Source organism: Nuphar pumila, chromosome 5, assembly GCF_984573655.1.
Source record: "Nuphar pumila chromosome 5, dmNupPumi1.hap1.1, whole genome shotgun sequence".
Lineage (NCBI taxonomy): Eukaryota > Viridiplantae > Streptophyta > Magnoliopsida > Nymphaeales > Nymphaeaceae > Nuphar > Nuphar pumila.
Window position 1 is genome coordinate 10,545,892 of NC_143253.1, and position 18,716 is coordinate 10,564,607.

At 39.7% G+C, this 18,716-nt stretch overlaps 1 protein-coding gene and 1 pseudogene across 2 annotated transcripts; one reads left to right on the plus strand and one right to left on the minus strand.

Moving 5' to 3' along the window:
- Positions 1–1,315: 1,315 nt before the first annotated feature.
- LOC149836750 (glucan endo-1,3-beta-glucosidase-like) lies at positions 1,316–4,385 on the minus strand. The gene is made up of 2 exons (XM_090005556.1): positions 4,246–4,385; positions 1,316–2,445 (listed from the first exon to the last, which is right to left on the minus strand). The coding sequence occupies exons 1-2, from the start codon at positions 4,313–4,315 to the stop codon at positions 1,493–1,495; spliced, it is 1,023 nt and encodes a 340-aa protein (XP_089861682.1). The 5' UTR covers positions 4,316–4,385; the 3' UTR covers positions 1,316–1,492.
- An 8,904-nt stretch (positions 4,386–13,289) lies between these two features.
- Positions 13,290–16,602, plus strand: LOC149836751 (glucan endo-1,3-beta-glucosidase pseudogene; annotated as a pseudogene). The gene has a single exon (XR_016431833.1). The product of XR_016431833.1 is annotated as a glucan endo-1,3-beta-glucosidase pseudogene (transcript).
- Positions 16,603–18,716: the final 2,114 nt, after the last annotated feature.

Consider the following 18,716-nt stretch of genomic DNA (forward strand, 5'->3'; position numbering starts at 1 on the left):
AGACAGACTCATGGTACTTGCAGCTATTAGAACATTTAAATATGGAATCATTCTTTCAATGCTGATGATACTTCTTTATCAAAGGCACTGGTAGGTTAGTGGAAAATTTTAGAATGATTCTACATCGTTTTGAAAGGGTTCTGGGTATCCTCAATAATAAAGGAAAATCCACTTTTGTGACTTTTAACCATCCTCTTTTTCGCATCACTTATATTAGAGGTGCCTTTGGTTGGAAAAAAAATAATTAAAAAATATTTCGTGTCAATCAGAATGTGACACCCGTCCTATCGTCATAGCTACCTAGGAATCTCATTATAGCATGTTGTTTTGATCAAATCTGACACAGTAGATCTTATCTACATGGTCAATTTACTGAAGTTTGATGTTTGAATGGACAAAATCTGATCTTTATGCAAGATTTTGCTGCTAGTAAAAAATAAGGATCGTAAGCTACCAAAATTTTATGATTTAAAAAACCAATGTTTTTTAGTCGAAAAAACCTGATTCAAGGATTGATCCTTATAATTTATGAGGGTGCAATTGAAAAAACCAATGTTTTTTAGTAAAAAATAAGGATCATAAACACAGTTTTACATTAATTGATAATGAGAATTGTGGGTACATAAAACTTTTTTATAGTTAGGAATAAATGTTGACAATTATTTACATGATAAAGAACAATCGTCTCTCCCTCTCTAACTATGTTTTCAATCTATTTTGGAAAAAATTTATTTACATGATAAAGAACAATTATTTACATATATGCACCGGATGCGGAATATATAATGTTCGCTAAACCAACCTTTTCTCTGTCAAGACTCAAGCCCCGACCAACCTTCCGTGTCAATCCCGCCATAGACTTACTTCTTCCAAGTTGAGTCTTTTTTTTTTCTCTTTAGGAATAAGTGACACAATTGCTAGGTGAACATGAACCGACAATCTGCCATTGCGATGAAACTCAGCGAAGACACTAAGAATGTCACTCTTAACACATTGCCAGAATATGCGAAAGAAATCCACTGGATACCCATCAAAACCTGGAGCTTTCCACCCAGACGAATCCTGCACCGCCGAGACGATTTCTTCTTCGGTGAATAACCCCTGAATCGAGTTGGAGAGCGCTCGATCCAAGGACAAAAATAAAATCGTACCCATATTGCCACCTGCAGCTTGGTTGAGAGAGAGAGAGAGAGAGAGAGAGAGAGAGAGAGAGAGAGAGAGAGAGAGAGAGAGAAATTAACGGTTGGGTCACCCGGCGTTTCATACGATCCACTCTCCTCCAAGGACTTACCAAAAAAAACTTGAACACTCACCATTTACGTGAAAATCTTAGTGTTTGCGTCACATTTCTTCAGATGACCACATCCTTCATTATTACATTAGCACTATCATCACCATTATCATGGTGAATTATTATGCAACATACTTTAACTTATGCATGACCCTCCGATCTCATCAACTATGGCACTAAATCCCTTGGTTCTCAACTTAATTAAGGGAAGTCGACTTGGTACACCGGCTGCTTGTCGGGGTAGAAGAGCCCAAAGTTTTGCTCTGCCTCTAATCCAGGCTTCTTGTTCTCATTGAACAGGGCAAACACGTAGGTCTCCAGGGGTGTCCCAGGCCTCTTTGGGGTGCCCTGACCCACATGGTTCACCAGGTTCTGGTTGTACGTCTGCGCGTTGGCGACGGTGGTGACATCACCGAGGCCACCGGCGGACGGCCACCCGCTCTCCGAGATGACGATGGGGATGCTGCCGCCGCCGACCCTCTCCATCGCCGAGTAGAAAGTGTCGACCATCGCGTCGAATAGGCAACGATACCGGAGTTGGCCGTCTGGGACGGCGTCCGCGTCCGGTAAGGTAAAGAGGGCGTACGGAAGCTTGATGTTGCTGCGCTTTTCCACGTAGGCGAAGTAAGGGTACACGTTGACCATGAGTGGCCCCCCCAAGCTCGCCAGGATCTTCACGATGGGCTCCATGAAGGATGCGGCGTCCTGAGCGAAGGCGCCTTCGGAGGGAGGGAAGCCCGTGATGACTCGCGAGTGCACCGCGGTGGTTACCTTGATCTGATCCTGGAGACCCGCCCCGAGAATGGCGTTGTGTACGTTCTGCATGGCCGGGCCCACGTACTGGGCGTCTGGATTGGGGAAGACCTCGTTGCCGACGGTGATGTACCTGATCTGGACGTCCGGGTAAGCCAGGACGTTCGTCGCGACCCAAGAGCCCGCAAACGATGGGTCGGATGCGAGGTGCTGGATATCTGAGTTCAGGGTGCCGAGGTTCACTTCAATTCCCGATTTGCTCAGCGCCTGAAGGGCTTCTGTGTTAGGGTCGTAGAGCCGGACCCGCTTGATGTTTTTCGATTGTAGGAGCTCAACGACTTCTGTCGGAGGCGGCAAGTTGTCACCCATCATGCCGTAGCATACTCCGGCGGACTGAGCTTCTGCGCAGAAGATAACGGGCTTTTCAAATTAAAGGGACTCGCTGTTTTTTGAAAACTTGATATTTAGTTGATAGTTATGGCATCGTAGTGTTAAAAATAAAGAAGCTAGATAGTGAGCGGACGATTTTGTGAATTAATGAATGATGAGCTCGTTTAACATGTTTTGCATGAAATAATCAACGTCAGGTTTTCATTTTTTACTGATTAAAGTTTTAATTGGATGATCATGGCGCTACTAATTGCCGCTTGAAAAACACGTTCAACTTTTGGCAGTTAATTTTACGGAGAATTTCACATAGAGACATGAAGTTAATTATGTGATGGTTAAGTTCAGGGGTGTCAACAAGCCGAATTTATAGCAGATACAACCTGAATTTTTGGGTATGGGCAAAAAAATGATGACCCGAATAATGTTCAGGTCGACCCAAGTATTATATGGGCCGGGTTGGGCTATGATTTTTGCCGCGCAATAGACCCGACCCTTTTTTAATTTCTGCCGGGTACCTAACCTAACCTAACCTAACCCGAATGTTTTATTTGTATAATTAAAAATAAATGTAAACTTCTGAAATTATATGTATTCGGGTTTGAGATTTCATTCTCCTAACCCAGCAAAACCCAAACCCAAACCCAAACCCAAACCCGACGTGACATGTTATTTGGGTGGGATCGGGTACCCGACCTGTTGACAGTTTCAGTATGTTTTTATCTACAAGTCAAACTAGGAAACTCCCTCTGACATCCCGGATTGACAGATTCAAATAAAAAAGTTAGGCTGTTGAAACTTCAGAAGAAAAAGAAAACATGGGTTCTCTTTGAAACTTCAGAAGAAAAGCTGAGGGTCTTTAGGTAAAAGTCTTAACTGAGTTGGTGTTTATCATTGACCCACAAATGCCTAGGTCATCCGATAGCCTGTCAATGTACGGTAGATGATGAGATGTTTTTCCTTGATCTGACTGAAAACAAAAAGAAAAAAACAAAAACAAAAACAAAACCTTGTCATTGTGTAGGATAGCTTCTTAATTAAGCTCTTGCAACATGTGGGTGATGATCAGTTGGCCGCTCCGTTTGAAAACTGGTAGTCCCAAGGATAGCAGCTGCCAATTCCTGGATTTGGCAGCTACCACCCCTAGGAGGTGGTGGTCCTTATCAGTTTCTTTCTTTAGTGCAATTACAAAGGAGAGTGGACCACACTTTCTACCTCAAATGCATAAACACCCAGCCCAGCTACTTGGTTGCAAATATCCAAATCAATCGCTCGAGTAATTCAAAAAAAAATCTAAAGAGGACATTTTTTAAGGAGATTTCAACCTCCACGCAAATGGCCTCGTTTTAGTCCGACAGATTTTAGGACCGATCGGGAGGGGGGTGGTTTGGACTAGAGATCCTCAGATCTCTAGCTAAAAACCTCCCAAGGTAATCTTTCTTGAAAAAAAGAAAAGTGATGGGATTTGAACCCAGGCTAGATCCCAAGGTAATCAAAAGCATCCTAAGGGTTTTACCAACCCGAAGCCTGCCAACGTGTAACAATCCAATATTATCGTGTTACCAAATATTGTAACAACATGAAAGAGAAGGAAATGCTTTTTATATTCAGATTCAAAATTGGTAAAACAGGAGAGAGAGAGAGAGAGAGAGAGACGAAAGTAATATAACATTACCACTCATGAAGATCAACAAAATGTTGAACCCATGAACTGAACAAGAACAAAAGCCAAAACAAATAAAGAAAGCACAAGAGAAGACAGATAAAATGGGCTCACGCCGGAGCCAAGAGAGAGAGAGAGAGAATACAAATACCTGCACCGTTGGGCACTGCTAATAGCAGGCCAAGAAGCAATGCCACCAACGTGGCAACAAAACTAATCATTGTATGAGAAAAGAAGAAAGAATTTCAAAATGATAGAAGAGTAAGTAGCAGATAGCGCACTCGATGCTGTGAGATCTTTGAGCAATCTTACACACATATATATGCACCCATTGGTGAAATAATGTTGGCCAAAACCTTCCTTCTCAATCCCGCCAATAGACTTGAACAAAAAACAAAGACGGTGACTTAGACTTTTTTATTAAAGATGGTTTCTTATACTTTTTCCACAAAAAAACGACGACTCTGGTCTTTTTTATATATAAAAGATTCTGACTTAGTCTTGCATCGCTTACATGAGTTCTGAAAATTACTCAAGTGAATGCGATATTTTGACGCTCACTCTCCCTTTTAATCGCGACATTTTTGTTCAAGTGCTATCAAAGAATTGGATTCACAAAGAAAAAACAGAACAGAGGAATAAAGAGAAACAGAAACACAAAAATAATGGTGGTTTGAAGATGCAGAACAGAGGAATAAAGAGAAACAGAAACACAAAAATAATGGTGGTTGAAGATGCAGAACAGAGCAGCGGTTCATAGCAGAATCACTGAAACATAAGGAGTCTGAATATAACTGAGGCCCACTCGTCACAGATTTTGAGAATATAAATTTAACATAGATAAGTAAATTCAGTTAAAATATCGGAGCTTAAATTATTTTAAATAATGTATGACAGAATTTCTAACATCAAGTAAGTTTTTGCGTTATAGGTTCCGAGTTAGTGGATTGTTTTGCTTGGTTGCATGAAACAGTTCGAGAGAGGTGAACCAGATGAATTTGTGTCATACTTTCGAGCAGCACGTGGGCATATTGAGGCAGTGTGTAGGTGCAATTTTTTATAAAAATAATTTGAATACAAAGTGTAAATTATGTCATGATATATAGGATGAATGACATAATTGGCACACAATGGGTGCACTGTTATATCCAAGTGGAGAGATATCTCAATCGAATGATCTATGAGATGATATGCATGTTTGAGCTGGATGGAGCTCATATAACATGAATGTATGCTACAAATGTTATGGATCCAAAATTGTTCTTGTAAAGAATATATGAAGGTTAAAGATGTAAAAGATACATAAATAGTGTACTAATTTTTTCTCTTTGGTTGCTCTCTAAGAAGGTGAAAACCTTTGATGGTTGTTATAACAACCCGACTCTTTAGACATCGTAATATGACAATACTTTGAGTTAAATATAAGCATTTTCGTGTTATGAATATTTCATTTCAAATAAACATTTGTTTTTCATGGATCTCGATCTCAAACAGGTCTAGTCCAAACAGGTCTAATTTGGGTTTGAATCAAATCCATCACAATTCAAGGAAAAAAAAATTAGTTTTTAAAAAGATAATGGGCCTTTGGGCAAAGAACATGCCCAATATTCTTGATAAAGGTTTATGATACTTTTTTCATAAGGACATAAAAGAGATTTTTGAAAAAGATATTAGTTTTTAAGGGTAATGACAAAATTATAAATTAGGTGGCATATAACGATAACATTGATATGGGAAGGGCATGATAGGAATTCTTTTACTTTTTTAGGGCACTGCTGTCATTTTAGTAGGATAGTTGGTGTAGTGGTGTGGCCAGGTTGGCCTACCCTCTCTCTCCTTTTTCTATGTTGACCCATCTTAAAAAAATGAGATTAAAATGTGGGTTAGTGTTCACCCATTCTTCCTTTCCTATGTTCCGTATGTTGTTTCTCACTCCTCTCTACCACCTTCTCCTTTTTCACCAATGCTTATAACACTTGTCCTTTTCCCCCTCTCACTCACCTCCATCCCCTTCTTCTCTTAAACTCTTGTGAGATTTTAACAAGTAGGAGGGGCAACAACTCGTAGAACCTACGTTTTGAAGGAGTTTTGATTCCTTGGGGATTTTTGCAAAACTAAAACTGATCTTAGACAATTGTTGGTTGTATTTCGGTGTTCTTGCACGATCTAAGAGGTAGGTTGCCCTACTTCCATGACCCTTAGGAAGTATGCAATACGTAGATGAATTTTTGAGCATGTATTTTAGAATTTTTTGTGGTTGTGTCTTGGCCAAGATGTTGGTATCATGATAGTGAGATACGTAAAGCATTAGCTCGAGTTGCCTTAACCATGAGAATATGATGCATGAATGTATGTTATGTTATAGTTTTGAGCTTATGGCAATTGAAATACGCCACTAGATACCATTGAGCTTTTGTTGGATTGTCTTCTCTTGGATTGTGATTATTTGTACTATCCTATATATGACTTGAGTTTGGAAGTCTATGTTGAGATTATCCTGGAGTTTACCCCTTAATTTTTAGATTGTTGGATGTAGGGTCGACACCTCCATGTTTAGCTTGGTGGTTTGGCTTGATAGTCGATCCTTGGGTTTGCAAGGTTGACCCCTCCTCAGAGTACAATTGTCTGTTTGACTCCTTAGTGATGGTTGACCCCTTGGATGGCAGGGCCAATACTTCTTAGGTTTTCTTGATATGTTGAGTGTGGTTGAAGGTCGACTTCTTGAGTTTTGGTTATGATTAAGCTTTCCAACCACAAATGCTTGATATGCTAGTCTTAGTGGATCGTGTTGAGTGTTGGATCATGCTGAGACACATGTAGTCTCAACTTACTACTTGAATTATTTTTTGGTGCTTTTTAGGCGGGCAAATGATACAACACGGTGGACTCATTGGCATCTGTGTAGCTGGACCTAAGACTGTTTCTTGGAGTTGTTTTGGGTTTTGGTACTTTGCCACGAACAGATGATGTATTTTGTGAATTTACACATTGTGAAATGAATAAACATATTTTATGCCAAAACCTTGTGTATGATTTTTTTTTTTTTGGGTATTGACCCGGTACCAGAATGGTACATTAGGATTGGCTTAAGGTTGATGTCGAAATGGTAAGTGTAAACATAGTATTGTTGACCTATAGTTGATGTTATAATGGCACATAAAGAAAATGATGACTTTGCAAAGATGTGCAAAGTATTTAAATCATTGAGGTCCTGGTTTGAAACGTGTGTTTCAAAAGAGGGTTTTGTAAAAAGAAAAAGTCTTCCACAGTGTTGGCCTTTCAAAAAAGGAAATTTTAAAATGAATTTTGAAATTTTTTTTTGGATCTCACAGGCATCAACGAAGGATGCAACATCCATGTGAGGCACCAAGGAGAGAGAGCAGAAGAAGGGAAAGGGGTCTCTCTAGCTTCCAACGCCTTCTTCAATGGCTTTCACAAAGGGAGGGTTTTTGAACAACAAACAACAAAGGACCCCCTTTCACATGGTGGGGGTTCTCCTTAAAACCAAAGGGGAAGTGGGAGATGTTCAAACGTCTCTCTCATTTCGGTTTTCATGCACCACCCAAGTAAACCCAATATTGGGTCCTTGGGGGCCAATGGGTGGGAGGCGCATAAGTGCCCCCCCCCCCCCCCCCCCATACAAGGATGAATGTTTGCTTATTGAGGAAAAATTATAAGTATATAAATGTATGCTTATACAGGGATGAATGTGTGTTTATACAGGGATGAATATATGCTTAAACAAGGATGAATGCATGTTTATATAGGGATGAATGTATGCTTATACAGAAAAATTTATTTCTAATAAACATAATAATTATTAAAATATATTAATCACATTTACTGATGCTAAATTAGCACCATTAAACAAATTTTTTAACGCTAAAAGTGTGCCAGTAAATGTGATTTTTATTAGCACTAAATGTGTGCCAATAAATATATATTTTGTTGGCGCTACAAGTGCGCTAGAAAAAGAATGTTTTTATTGGTGCTAAAATAGCGCCAGTAAAAGTATCATTTAGTGGCTCTATGAGTTAGCACCAGTAAAATTTTTATCGATGACCTTTTTTACTGGAAAAACTGTTGGCGCTTTGCCAGCGCCAGTAAAATCTTTACTAGAGCACATCATGTTTTTACTGGCTCTATTTTAGCACCAGTAAAAGTCTGATTTATTTTAGTGATACCCACAATGAAGAACGTGAGATTTATGATTTACTATTCTTGTGGATTTTAAGATAGCCAATAATGGAGGGTTTTCACTTATTCTAAGTAATTGGTTATACTCTTGATTTGAATTGAGATCCAATAATTCCTTCTTTTACAAGTCTTTGGGCTCTCTCTTTCGATATATGTCCTAACTTTCGATATCAAAGCAAATAAGATTGATCATCCTTTAGGGCACGTTTATTGTCAATTATTGTATTCTCAACAAAGTGAGATAACTGAATTTGGAATTTGGTTTTCAAATGATACAAACCATCACACATATATGTAGAATCTACAGTAATAGATTTTTTAACAATAATAACCTTGAAGTTCTCAAATTTAAAAACAAAACCAAACTTATCAAGTTTTAAAATTGAAATAAGTTTCTGACTATAGAATGAAACATAAAATGTATTGACCAAATAAAAAATAAATCATGACTCCAACACAACTCTGCATGTCCCAACATTCTTGACATACAAACGCTTCTTATTTTCTAAGAATATGCTTCTTTCATGTTCTGTTGGTTCCCTTTTGTTCAAAATGCTTGCAAAGAGTTGGCAATGCGCATCGTGACACCAGAATCAATCCACCAACTATGCAATGGAACATGGATCAAATTGCACTCATGAGAAATGAATGATTTATTATCTTTATTCTCGAGTCATTTCTTATGCTTCAGGCAGTATATCTTCTTATGTCCTTTCTTATAGACAAAACACTTTATAATAGAACTTACTACAGGAGATTTGGATTTTACTTGAGAGTTTGAACTCTCACCAGAGGTTTTCTTATTGAAGAAACTTTTTTTTAGCCCCGACGTATATTTTTTCTTATTAGAGGTCATATGTGCACTCGACACCCTTCTGTCTTTCTTTCTCTTTAATACACTTAGTCAAGAGGTCATTAAAAGGTCACTCATCATTATGTGTGTTATAGGAGATTTTGAGGGGTCTATATTTAGTAGGCAATGAGGTCAAAATGGGATGGACCAAAAAAGAGTCAGAAATAGTAAACTTCATGTCATTCAACCGAGATGCAATGTTTCTTATCTCCAAGATGTACAGTCGCATGTGTCGCTCAACAAAATATTTCATAGACACCAATTTAGACATCAGTGTATCAGCCCTTGCCTTATTAGAATTGATGAATTGAGCCTTAATAACACCCAAAAAATTCTTCATTGTTCTACAGTGGGGGATGATACCTCAAATGTTTTTTGTCACTCAAAATTGCAAAAACAACATGCTAAGACTATTCGAGTACTCCCACTTCGTAGAGGTAGCCTTCAGTTTTTCAACGTTTTTACACGTTTGTTATATACATTACATTTGTATCTTGATGAACATTTCTATGAGATAAAATGAGCTTCTTATCTTTTCTAACTTCCTCCTTGTTATCAGAATAATCTCTCTTCAAGTTTATCTCTTGGGCAAATGGGGTTAATGATATCTTTGAGACCAAATGTGGTTATCAATATCTTTGAGAGATCGATCGGCCTCTAGCTGTTCACGACAAATGTGAGTAGTGATATATCTATCATGATTAAATTGTTCACGTCAAATGTGCAGAATGGGTTTAGATCCGTTGGATCTGATAATAAGAGAGCAGGGGCGGCAGACAGTCTGCAACCAAGCTGGAGTTGTGCCTGTTGCGGTATGGCCTACTGGCAAGAGAGAGAGAGAGAGAGATGGACCACTCATTGTGAAAAAGGCATACGTCGAACCAAGGCCGTCAGAATCCTGGTCGCCGACTGAGAGACTAGAGTCTGGAGGGGCACATGGAGATGATCACTGCGGCAGCTCAACTTAGGGCTTAGGGAATCCAACCATGGTTTATTGCTCTAAAAATTATATAGAATGTATCCCTTGTAACATCAGATTAAGCAAACACACATGACAGTTTTTTTAGTCCTTGGAGCATAGGTTGGAGACAAGATTAGATAAGGGGACCGTATTTTCTAGTCATTTTTAGGTACAAATGCCTCATATTTTTTTTTAATTGTCATGACAATAACCTTACATATGTGATCTACTTATTTTTCTAAGTGAGAATCAGCTCTTAGATCGCCCCATTATCATACATAGATAAGGTTTTTATAAGGTTTAAGAAAACATTGCCCTAGAATGTGCAATACTTTTCTAGGTCATAAAATAGTATTTTTCATAGGAAAACACTATTCAAAGTCGATCACTATATTGGCCATGTTGAATCCATTGTGAGGTCCAATTAAATCAAAAGAACCTTTCACAAGGACATGCAAAGGCATTTTTACTTACAAATGTTTGTGATAATATATTACCGATAGATAGGACGTCTCTCTCTCTCTCTCTATACATATATATATATATATATATATATATATATATATATATATATATATATATATATATATATATATATGTGTATGTGTGTGTGTGTGTGTGTGTGTGTGTGTGTCTGTCGGGGGGTGGGGTGGGTGCGTGGGTGGCTTCCAGACAATCTCAGACCCTTTTAAATGTCATACTTGCAAGCTTTTTTTGCTTAATTCAAACTTGTAGATGCGTTTACCACTACTTATTCACTAAAAACCATACTTTGGTCCAATCAATTTAACAAAAGCTTTTGATTTTTAATCAATCAAGTTTTCGGTATATTACAAACCGTTGATTTTTTTGTTGAGCATAAAAAATGTTTAAATAAAGCATGTTTTCGACTATGTAAAACATAGAGATCACATCTAGTTAGAAAGTCAAATTGGCGAGTATAATTTGTTTAATGAAACCGAGAAGGCGTTTTATCAGAGAGGGTGGTGTATGTTCGCCCCCGATGATTCACTGAATCCCACGCCTGTGTTCGGGGCTTTGAATGAGCACCACGTATACAAGCACATGGGGCTCGTATTCCTGTGTATGTTGACATAACTTTGCATCGGACTCTGGTGTTGTTGCAAAGACTTAAGTACCCTTTATTGCTATTCTTCTCATAAAGTGATGGTTTGAGAAAATGACAAAAATGTCCTTCATTCAAAAAAGAAAAAACAAATTGTTCAAAAAAAGGACAAACATGTCCTCCATCCAGAAAGTCGAGGATGATGTTGACTCTTCAAAGTCTTCTTCTTTTTCTGTTAAAAAAAGGGACAAACATGTCTTCTTCTTCTTTCTCCGTAAAACACTGTAAAACCCTTTCTCTCTCTAGAGAAGAAATCAAGGGAAACAAAGAGTTCTTCCTGGAGAAGGCCATGAACATCAACCCTCTCACTCTCTCTCTCTTCTCTCTCTACTTTTGTGCACATCCAACAGACGATCCTATATTGCTCCATCGTCATCTTCTTCTTCTTCCTTCTTCGTAAAACACTGTAAAACCCTCTCTCTTTGTAGAGAAGAAATCAAGGGAGGTAAAGGGTTCTCTCTCCCTTCTCTCTCTACTTATGTGCCTGATTTAGAGTTTTTGCCCTTACAGGAGGGGGGTCCGGGGGCTCCCCCCTGGCAGCGCCCTCCGGATCAAATTTTTTTTGGGCCTTCCAATAATGATTTGTAGTATTATCGGGCTTTCCTACAGCAATTTGTAGTATTTGTAGTGTCTTCCGTAAATCGCGAAACGCTATAGCGATTTGTAGTGTCTTCCGTAAATCACTATAGCGATTTGTAGTGTCTTCCGCAAATCGCGAAACGCTATAGCGATTTGTAGTGTCTTCCGTAAATCGCTATAGCGATTTGTAGTGTCTTCCGCAAATCGCTATAGCGATTCACAAATCGCTATAGCGATTTGTAGTGTCTTCCGCAAATCGCTATAGCGATTTGTAGTGTCTTCCGCAAATTAGGACCAACTTGTCAGAGCCATATCTCCCTAACCGGAGGTCATATTCCAAATCCGTAAAAAGTGGTGTCTTCGTTATTGAGTCTAGTTTATTTTTGTAAATTTTCAGTAATTTCTATTGTCATTTCATTCCCCATTTTAACTTCAACGATACATTACAACCACAATCATCAAAAGAAAGATGGCCCAAGCTAAGAGTCTCCGTTCTCGCCCTCCTCCTCGACAGCAACTCAGTCGGTGCAGTCGCGCTGAGGATGGCCAGCAGAAGCTCCACCACGTCGTCTTCCTCTCCCTAGCGAGGAGGTCTCAGCGGAGCCGTCGTTCCGGTGACGGGTGTTCATCTCGTTCCGGTGACGGGTGTTCTACGGTGCTTGATGGAGCAATGTATGATCTTCTAATGGATGTGCACAGAAGCAGAAATAGAAGGGAGAGAGAGAGAGAGAGTGAGAGTTGAATGATGCTACCCACGCTGGGATGAGCCCCCAAACCCTCCTCCTGTAAGGGTAAAAACTTTGAATCAGGCTCCACAACAGTCAATGTGCAGGTCAGTCGGTGCTTGATGGAGCAATGTATGATCTTCTAATGGATGTGCACAGAAGCAGAAATAGAAGGGAGAGAGATAGAGAGTAAGAGGGTTGATGTTCATGGCCTCCTCCAGAGGAGATTTCTTTTTCGGATAATCCTGCAGTGCAGAGACTGGGTCTTAAATAATCATCTTCGGGGCACTTAAGTCTTTACAACCACTCATTTTCAAGAGCCGTCATTTTTTTTTGCACCAATGGAGGAGATGGTACTTAAGTCTTTGCAATCGCATCAAACTCCAACGCTAATTAATGCTGACAAACATGGGGATACGAGACGCACATGCTTACATACGTGGTGCTCTTTGGGACCCCCGATTCGGGGGGGGGGGGGAACATATAACCTGCTTCGGTTTTATCAGGCCAAACAGCTTCCTAATAAGTAAACTATGAAAATCACATATACAGAGACCGACCCATAAAAACATTCAGTAAAATATTTTTTTATGGAAGGAGAAACATTCAATAAATTGTTAAGAAAACAGATGGGGTCTGTTATACGGAATGTACCCAATAATAATATATATATATATATATATATATATATATATATATATATATAGAGAGAGAGAGAGAGAGAGAGAGAGAGAGAGAGAGAGAGAGAGAGAGAGAGAGAGTTGAAGGGAAACGAAAATAAATCCCAAAAATGGGAATCAATTTGAACCTTGTTTCTTTTCTTTTTTTTTATTCAATAAATCCGAAATGCCTTTCCTCTCAAAAAGAAAAGTTGAGAATAGAGGACTGGCTCCTCTCTTCTGTTGCTGTTTTTTTTTTCTGTGCAGTAGAGGGTTGGTTGGTGGTTGGTTGGAGGTAGATCGGACATCCAAATGGGCATTTATTTGTAGAATTTGCAGTGATCTTGGAGAAAAATCTTGCTCCGGCATTCTACACTATTAGTCCATTATATTCAGACTCTTTATGTTTCAGTGATTCTGCTATTAACTTCTGCTTCTGTTCTGCATGGCTTCTGGGCTACATTCAACCACCAATCTTTGTGCTAATGTTTCTCTTTATTGTTCTGTTCTGTTTTTTCTCTTCGAATTAAATACTTTCATATCTTTTGAAAAGTAATGTTGAGATGAAAAGGGAGAGTGAGCGTCAAAATATCGTATTTACTTCAGTAATTCTTTGCATTCAAAACTCGTGCAAGCGACGCAAGACTAAGTAAGTCACCGTCTTTTTCTTTTGTTTTTTGCAAATAAAAGACCAAATCACCATCTTTTTTTTTTGGAAAAAAAGGACTTGACTTGGAAGAAGTAAGTCTATGGCGGGATTGACACGGAAGGTTGGCCCGGGCTTGAGTCTTGACACAGAAAAGGTTGGTTTAGCGAACATTATTTGCCTATCCGGCGCATATATATATATATATATATATATATATATATATATATATATATATATATATATATATATGTGTGTGTGTGTGTGTGTGTGTAAGATAGATCAAAGATCCTATAGATCGAGTGCACTATCTGCTACTTCTTACTCTTTATCATTTTGAAATTCTTTCTTCTTCTTTTCTCATACAATGATTAGTTTTGTTGCCATGTTGGTGGCATTGCTTCTTGGCCTGCTACTAGCAGTGCCCAACGGTGCAGGTATTTGTATTACCTCTCTCTCTCTCTCTTCTGTTTTACCATTTTTGAAGCTGAATACTATAAGAAAGTGATTTTACATCTTCACCGTCCATTGCTTCATCCCTCAAGGGCCTCATGCCTCATGGTCCTTGTGTACATTGTGGACGGTGAGAATGCCAACAGATCACTTGATCTGCTGATCTCTCCCCACTCGGTCCTCTTCAGATATTCGAGGTTATCACTCAAGGTCCCTCCACCCACCGGGAAGTACACCCAGATTTGATCTTGTGGCAAGGGGTGCCCCTTTTGAGTTTCGAACCGTGATCATCCCATGTCAAGTGACAAACCACAGGAGATACATGGATCTTATTGAGACCACGGTCTGGTTTATCTTAGACATCTTAAACCAGGTCAGGTGAACTAATAGTTTGAATCTTTGAACTGATCCAAGTATCTGTTCTTGTGGTCCAAATGCATGCAATTATATCGAGCACTGGTTGATCGTGGCTAGTCTTAATCCAATAGACCCAAGATTCAAAACGCCGATTGACAACTGGAAAATAACGATGGACCCAAAGACTGATCGTGGCTAGTCTTAATCCAATAGCTCTGCTTGTCTTGTAGGAGCAGTGCAAGTCACCTTGTGTTGGGACGTTGCAGGTTCAAAACCCAATGATATCGTTGTATAACTGGTAGTGGTCTGCCTAACCCCAGCTTGCCTTTCAAAAAAAAATGCCAAATCTCCAACCAATGGTGATCAATGGCCATGTCCGCAGCTTCTAATGATGACATCACACACCGGTTGCGCTAGTGAAGCCCCCATGGGGAGAAGGTGCTGACTCTTTGGTCCCACATTCAACCCTCACCAGGTGTGTGGGTGCGATGGTCTCCGTACTGTCATGGGTGTCAGTGACCCCATCCGAGTTTACCACAGATTATAAGGTGATTTGATAAAAAAAAATCATTTTGAAATTACCATAGTCACTTCAATCACAATCATTCATTGTGCAAGCAGTGAAACCCACCAAAAGTGCTGATATCATTCCACATTGGATGGTGATTGAAGTAATGGATGATGGTCATTACAAAACACAAAAAATTGTTTTGTCCAATTACCTGATCATGTATAGTTTCTATCTTTTATAACAAGCTTCAAGATTTTAAGAAGCATCTAGTAAGTAATTATGGTTTAGGATATCACTGGACCCATTCCCCCTATAGACTTTCTACTAAGCATATACAAAGTTACTGTAAGCTGTCCTCAAAATTGCTTGTGATCATTATTTGTAGAAGCTCAAACTGCGGGAGTGTGCTACGGGATGCTCGGCAATAACTTGCCGCCACCACCGGAAGCGGTTCAGCTCATTCAATCGTTGGCCATCAAGAAAGTCAGGCTGTACGATCCGAACCGAGATGCACTCAATGCACTAAGAAACACCGGGATAGAAGTCAATGTGGGCACCTATAACCAAGATCTCGAGCGCCTCGCCTCTGATCTGTCTTATGCGAGCTCCTGGGTCGCCGAGAACATCCAAGCCTACTTGCCGGATGTAAATTTCCGGTACATCACCGTCGGCAATGAAGTAATCCCAGGTGACAGTGCCCGCTACGTGCTCCCAGCCATGCAAAACATGCTCAATGCCATACGCGCTGCAGGTCTCCAGAACCAGATCAAGGTGTCCACATCGGTAGCCATGGTGGTCATTGGCAACTCTTACCCTCCTTCCCAAGGCTCATTTTCTGGCCAATCAGCTCCAATCATGGGACCCATCGTCCAATTCCTAGCTAGCAATGGGGCCCCACTCATGGTCAACGTGTACCCTTACTTTAGCTATATGGACAACAGGGCCATACCAGCCCCCTATGTCCTCTTCACTGCTGATGACCAGAACGTGGTCACAGACCCTTACAGCCAACTGAGGTACAGAAGCCTGTTTGATGCTATGGTAGATGCAGTCTACTCAGCCATGGAAAAGGTTGGTGGTACCAACGTCCCGATCGTCGTCTCCGAGAGCGGTTGGCCGTCTGCCGGAGGTGATGACCGCATCGCTACAATCGCCAATGCACAGACATATAACCAGAAACTAGTGAGACATGTGGCTCAAGGTACACCAAAGAGGCCGGGGAATTTGGAGACTTATGTGTTTGCTTTGTTCAATGAGAACAGGAAGCCTAATGGTATAGAGCAGAATTGGGGGCTCTTCTACCCTAACAAGCAGCCAGTCTATCAGATCACCTTCTCTTAAGAGTCCAAAACTTTGTCTGCTTTACTAGTTATGTGTGGAGTGGTGTGATAAAAAATGGTTTTTGAGCCAGTTACGTAATATGATATGATGAAGCTGATGTACAGACCCAAGTTTTATTAATTGCTTTCAAAAGTTGTGGTGAAATGGGGAGGAATAGAAGGGAAGAAAAAAAGGCCCTATCAAATATCTTTACTTGTATTACTGCATCGCCAATGCCAATCATATTCTTGTAAAAGGGTCGAATAATTATTGACTCTCTTATAATTGAAGATGGACCAGTTTGGTGTCGAATCGATTGTTTTCTCCAACAAAAGAACAAGTCATGGCCCAATCCATGCTTGTCTAAAATTTAGGCACTTAAAATTGGACAAAAAGCCACTGTTTTGTAGTCCTACCCTTATCAAAGGCTGTCCACATAAAATTCTTTTTTGGAACCATCAAAATTTTAAGCCTCCAAAATGGAATTCTTTCAGAGTTCAACTTTTTGGATCTGCTGGGACAGTAGCATCGCGAGGTCGCTGTTGTTCGCACCCCATGTGCCTGATGCAAACATCGGACATGCTGTATTCCTAGAGCAAAGGACCAGCGGAACACCTTCTAGGTGTCCCCCAGTGTTCCACTCCACCCTATGGAAAAGTGGTGCTAAGAGTACCTGGGATAAAAAACCAAAAAAAATATAAAGAAATGGAGCAAAACACCTGGGATAAAAACTTTACTTGTCCAAGACGCCTTTTTCGCCTGGTCAGCACTGTCCAGATAAGACCGCCCTGCATTGTTTTGACGGAACAATCAATTAACCTTTACATCAGCGATGTGCGCAACACAAGCGCCCATACAACCTTTCTAAGCCATCTTCAATATTGCTGACTAGGACATCCTCACATGCCCTAACAACCCTTTCTTTTTTTATGTCCCGAAACCTCCCTGATAACACAGGTCGCTTAATGGGTCTGCCTCCCTACGAAGTAAACCCTGGGTAGCCCCCCGACACCGCCATGCTTTATGGAGACTGACCAATGAAAATGAAGGATAACATCATGCCAATCATATTGAGTGTCTTCACACACACCCTGCTAGACAAGTGTGTGCAACCCCCATGATCTTGTTTGATGTATGGTAGATGCAATCTACTCTGCCATGGAGAGAGTTGGTGGTACCAACATTCTAATCACCATCTTCGAGAGTGGCTGGGAGGTGATGACAAAACGCTATGATCACAAAATATTTCATTTTACAAAGCAATCTTTTCACAACTGAACTGAATCTAAATAATTTGCAATTTAGTAAATGGTTATAAGGAATTGCTTTCATCTCACAATTTCTTATGAGTTATGTATATAACCAAAATAATTTAATCCAAATATACATAAGGAACTGGTCAGATCTCACATTTTTTTATGAAAACAGTAATCAAATTAAATAATTAATAAATGGATAATTATGTATCGACATGCTTATCCTATATGCATTAACCATATTAATATCTTTGAAATTAAATTGTTTTTTAATTAAATGTCATGCTAGCAAACATTTCACATAATTAAGTGACCATCCTGATTCAAAACCTGAAGCATCACTATCTCAGTAGATTATAAGCATTCATAACTCGAGAAGATGTTCATTCATACATTTCTTTTCACATTTTTACCTCTGGCTAGTAAAGACATCGACACCAAATTCAAGGAACCTTCGTCAAGGATTGTTGTGATTGACTATGATCCTAGTCAACTACTAAGCACACGTATGTGGTTGGACTACCAGCCATTTCAATTGAGTCCAAAAATTTCATTAATCTGCTTAAGGGAAAGGATCAATTGTCCTTGATATTTTTTGATCTTGGGTTTTCACTCTCACGGGGATCCTGGCCTTGGATTTTCATCCTCACAAAGTAGCAGAATCCATGGGGTTGGTGCTTACGTCGGTTCACATTTAACAGACTCGCGCCTCTAAAAGTTGATTCTTGATTGCCTGCACTCCTCAAAGAAATCGAAGATCGTAGATAGATATAGGTCGATGTTATGAAGGTTTCTAACAGATTAAATCAGAAAAACAATGGAGCTCGAGATCAAAATCTAGAGAGAGGGTCCGGGGAAGAGAGAGAAAAGGAGGGGCATGTGAGGAGAGAGAGAAGAAAAATGGGTTAGAGAGAAGGGAGGAAGGGGCATTTATAGATTTTTTTAAGAGATGGTTTTTGGAAAAAACAATCTCTTGTAT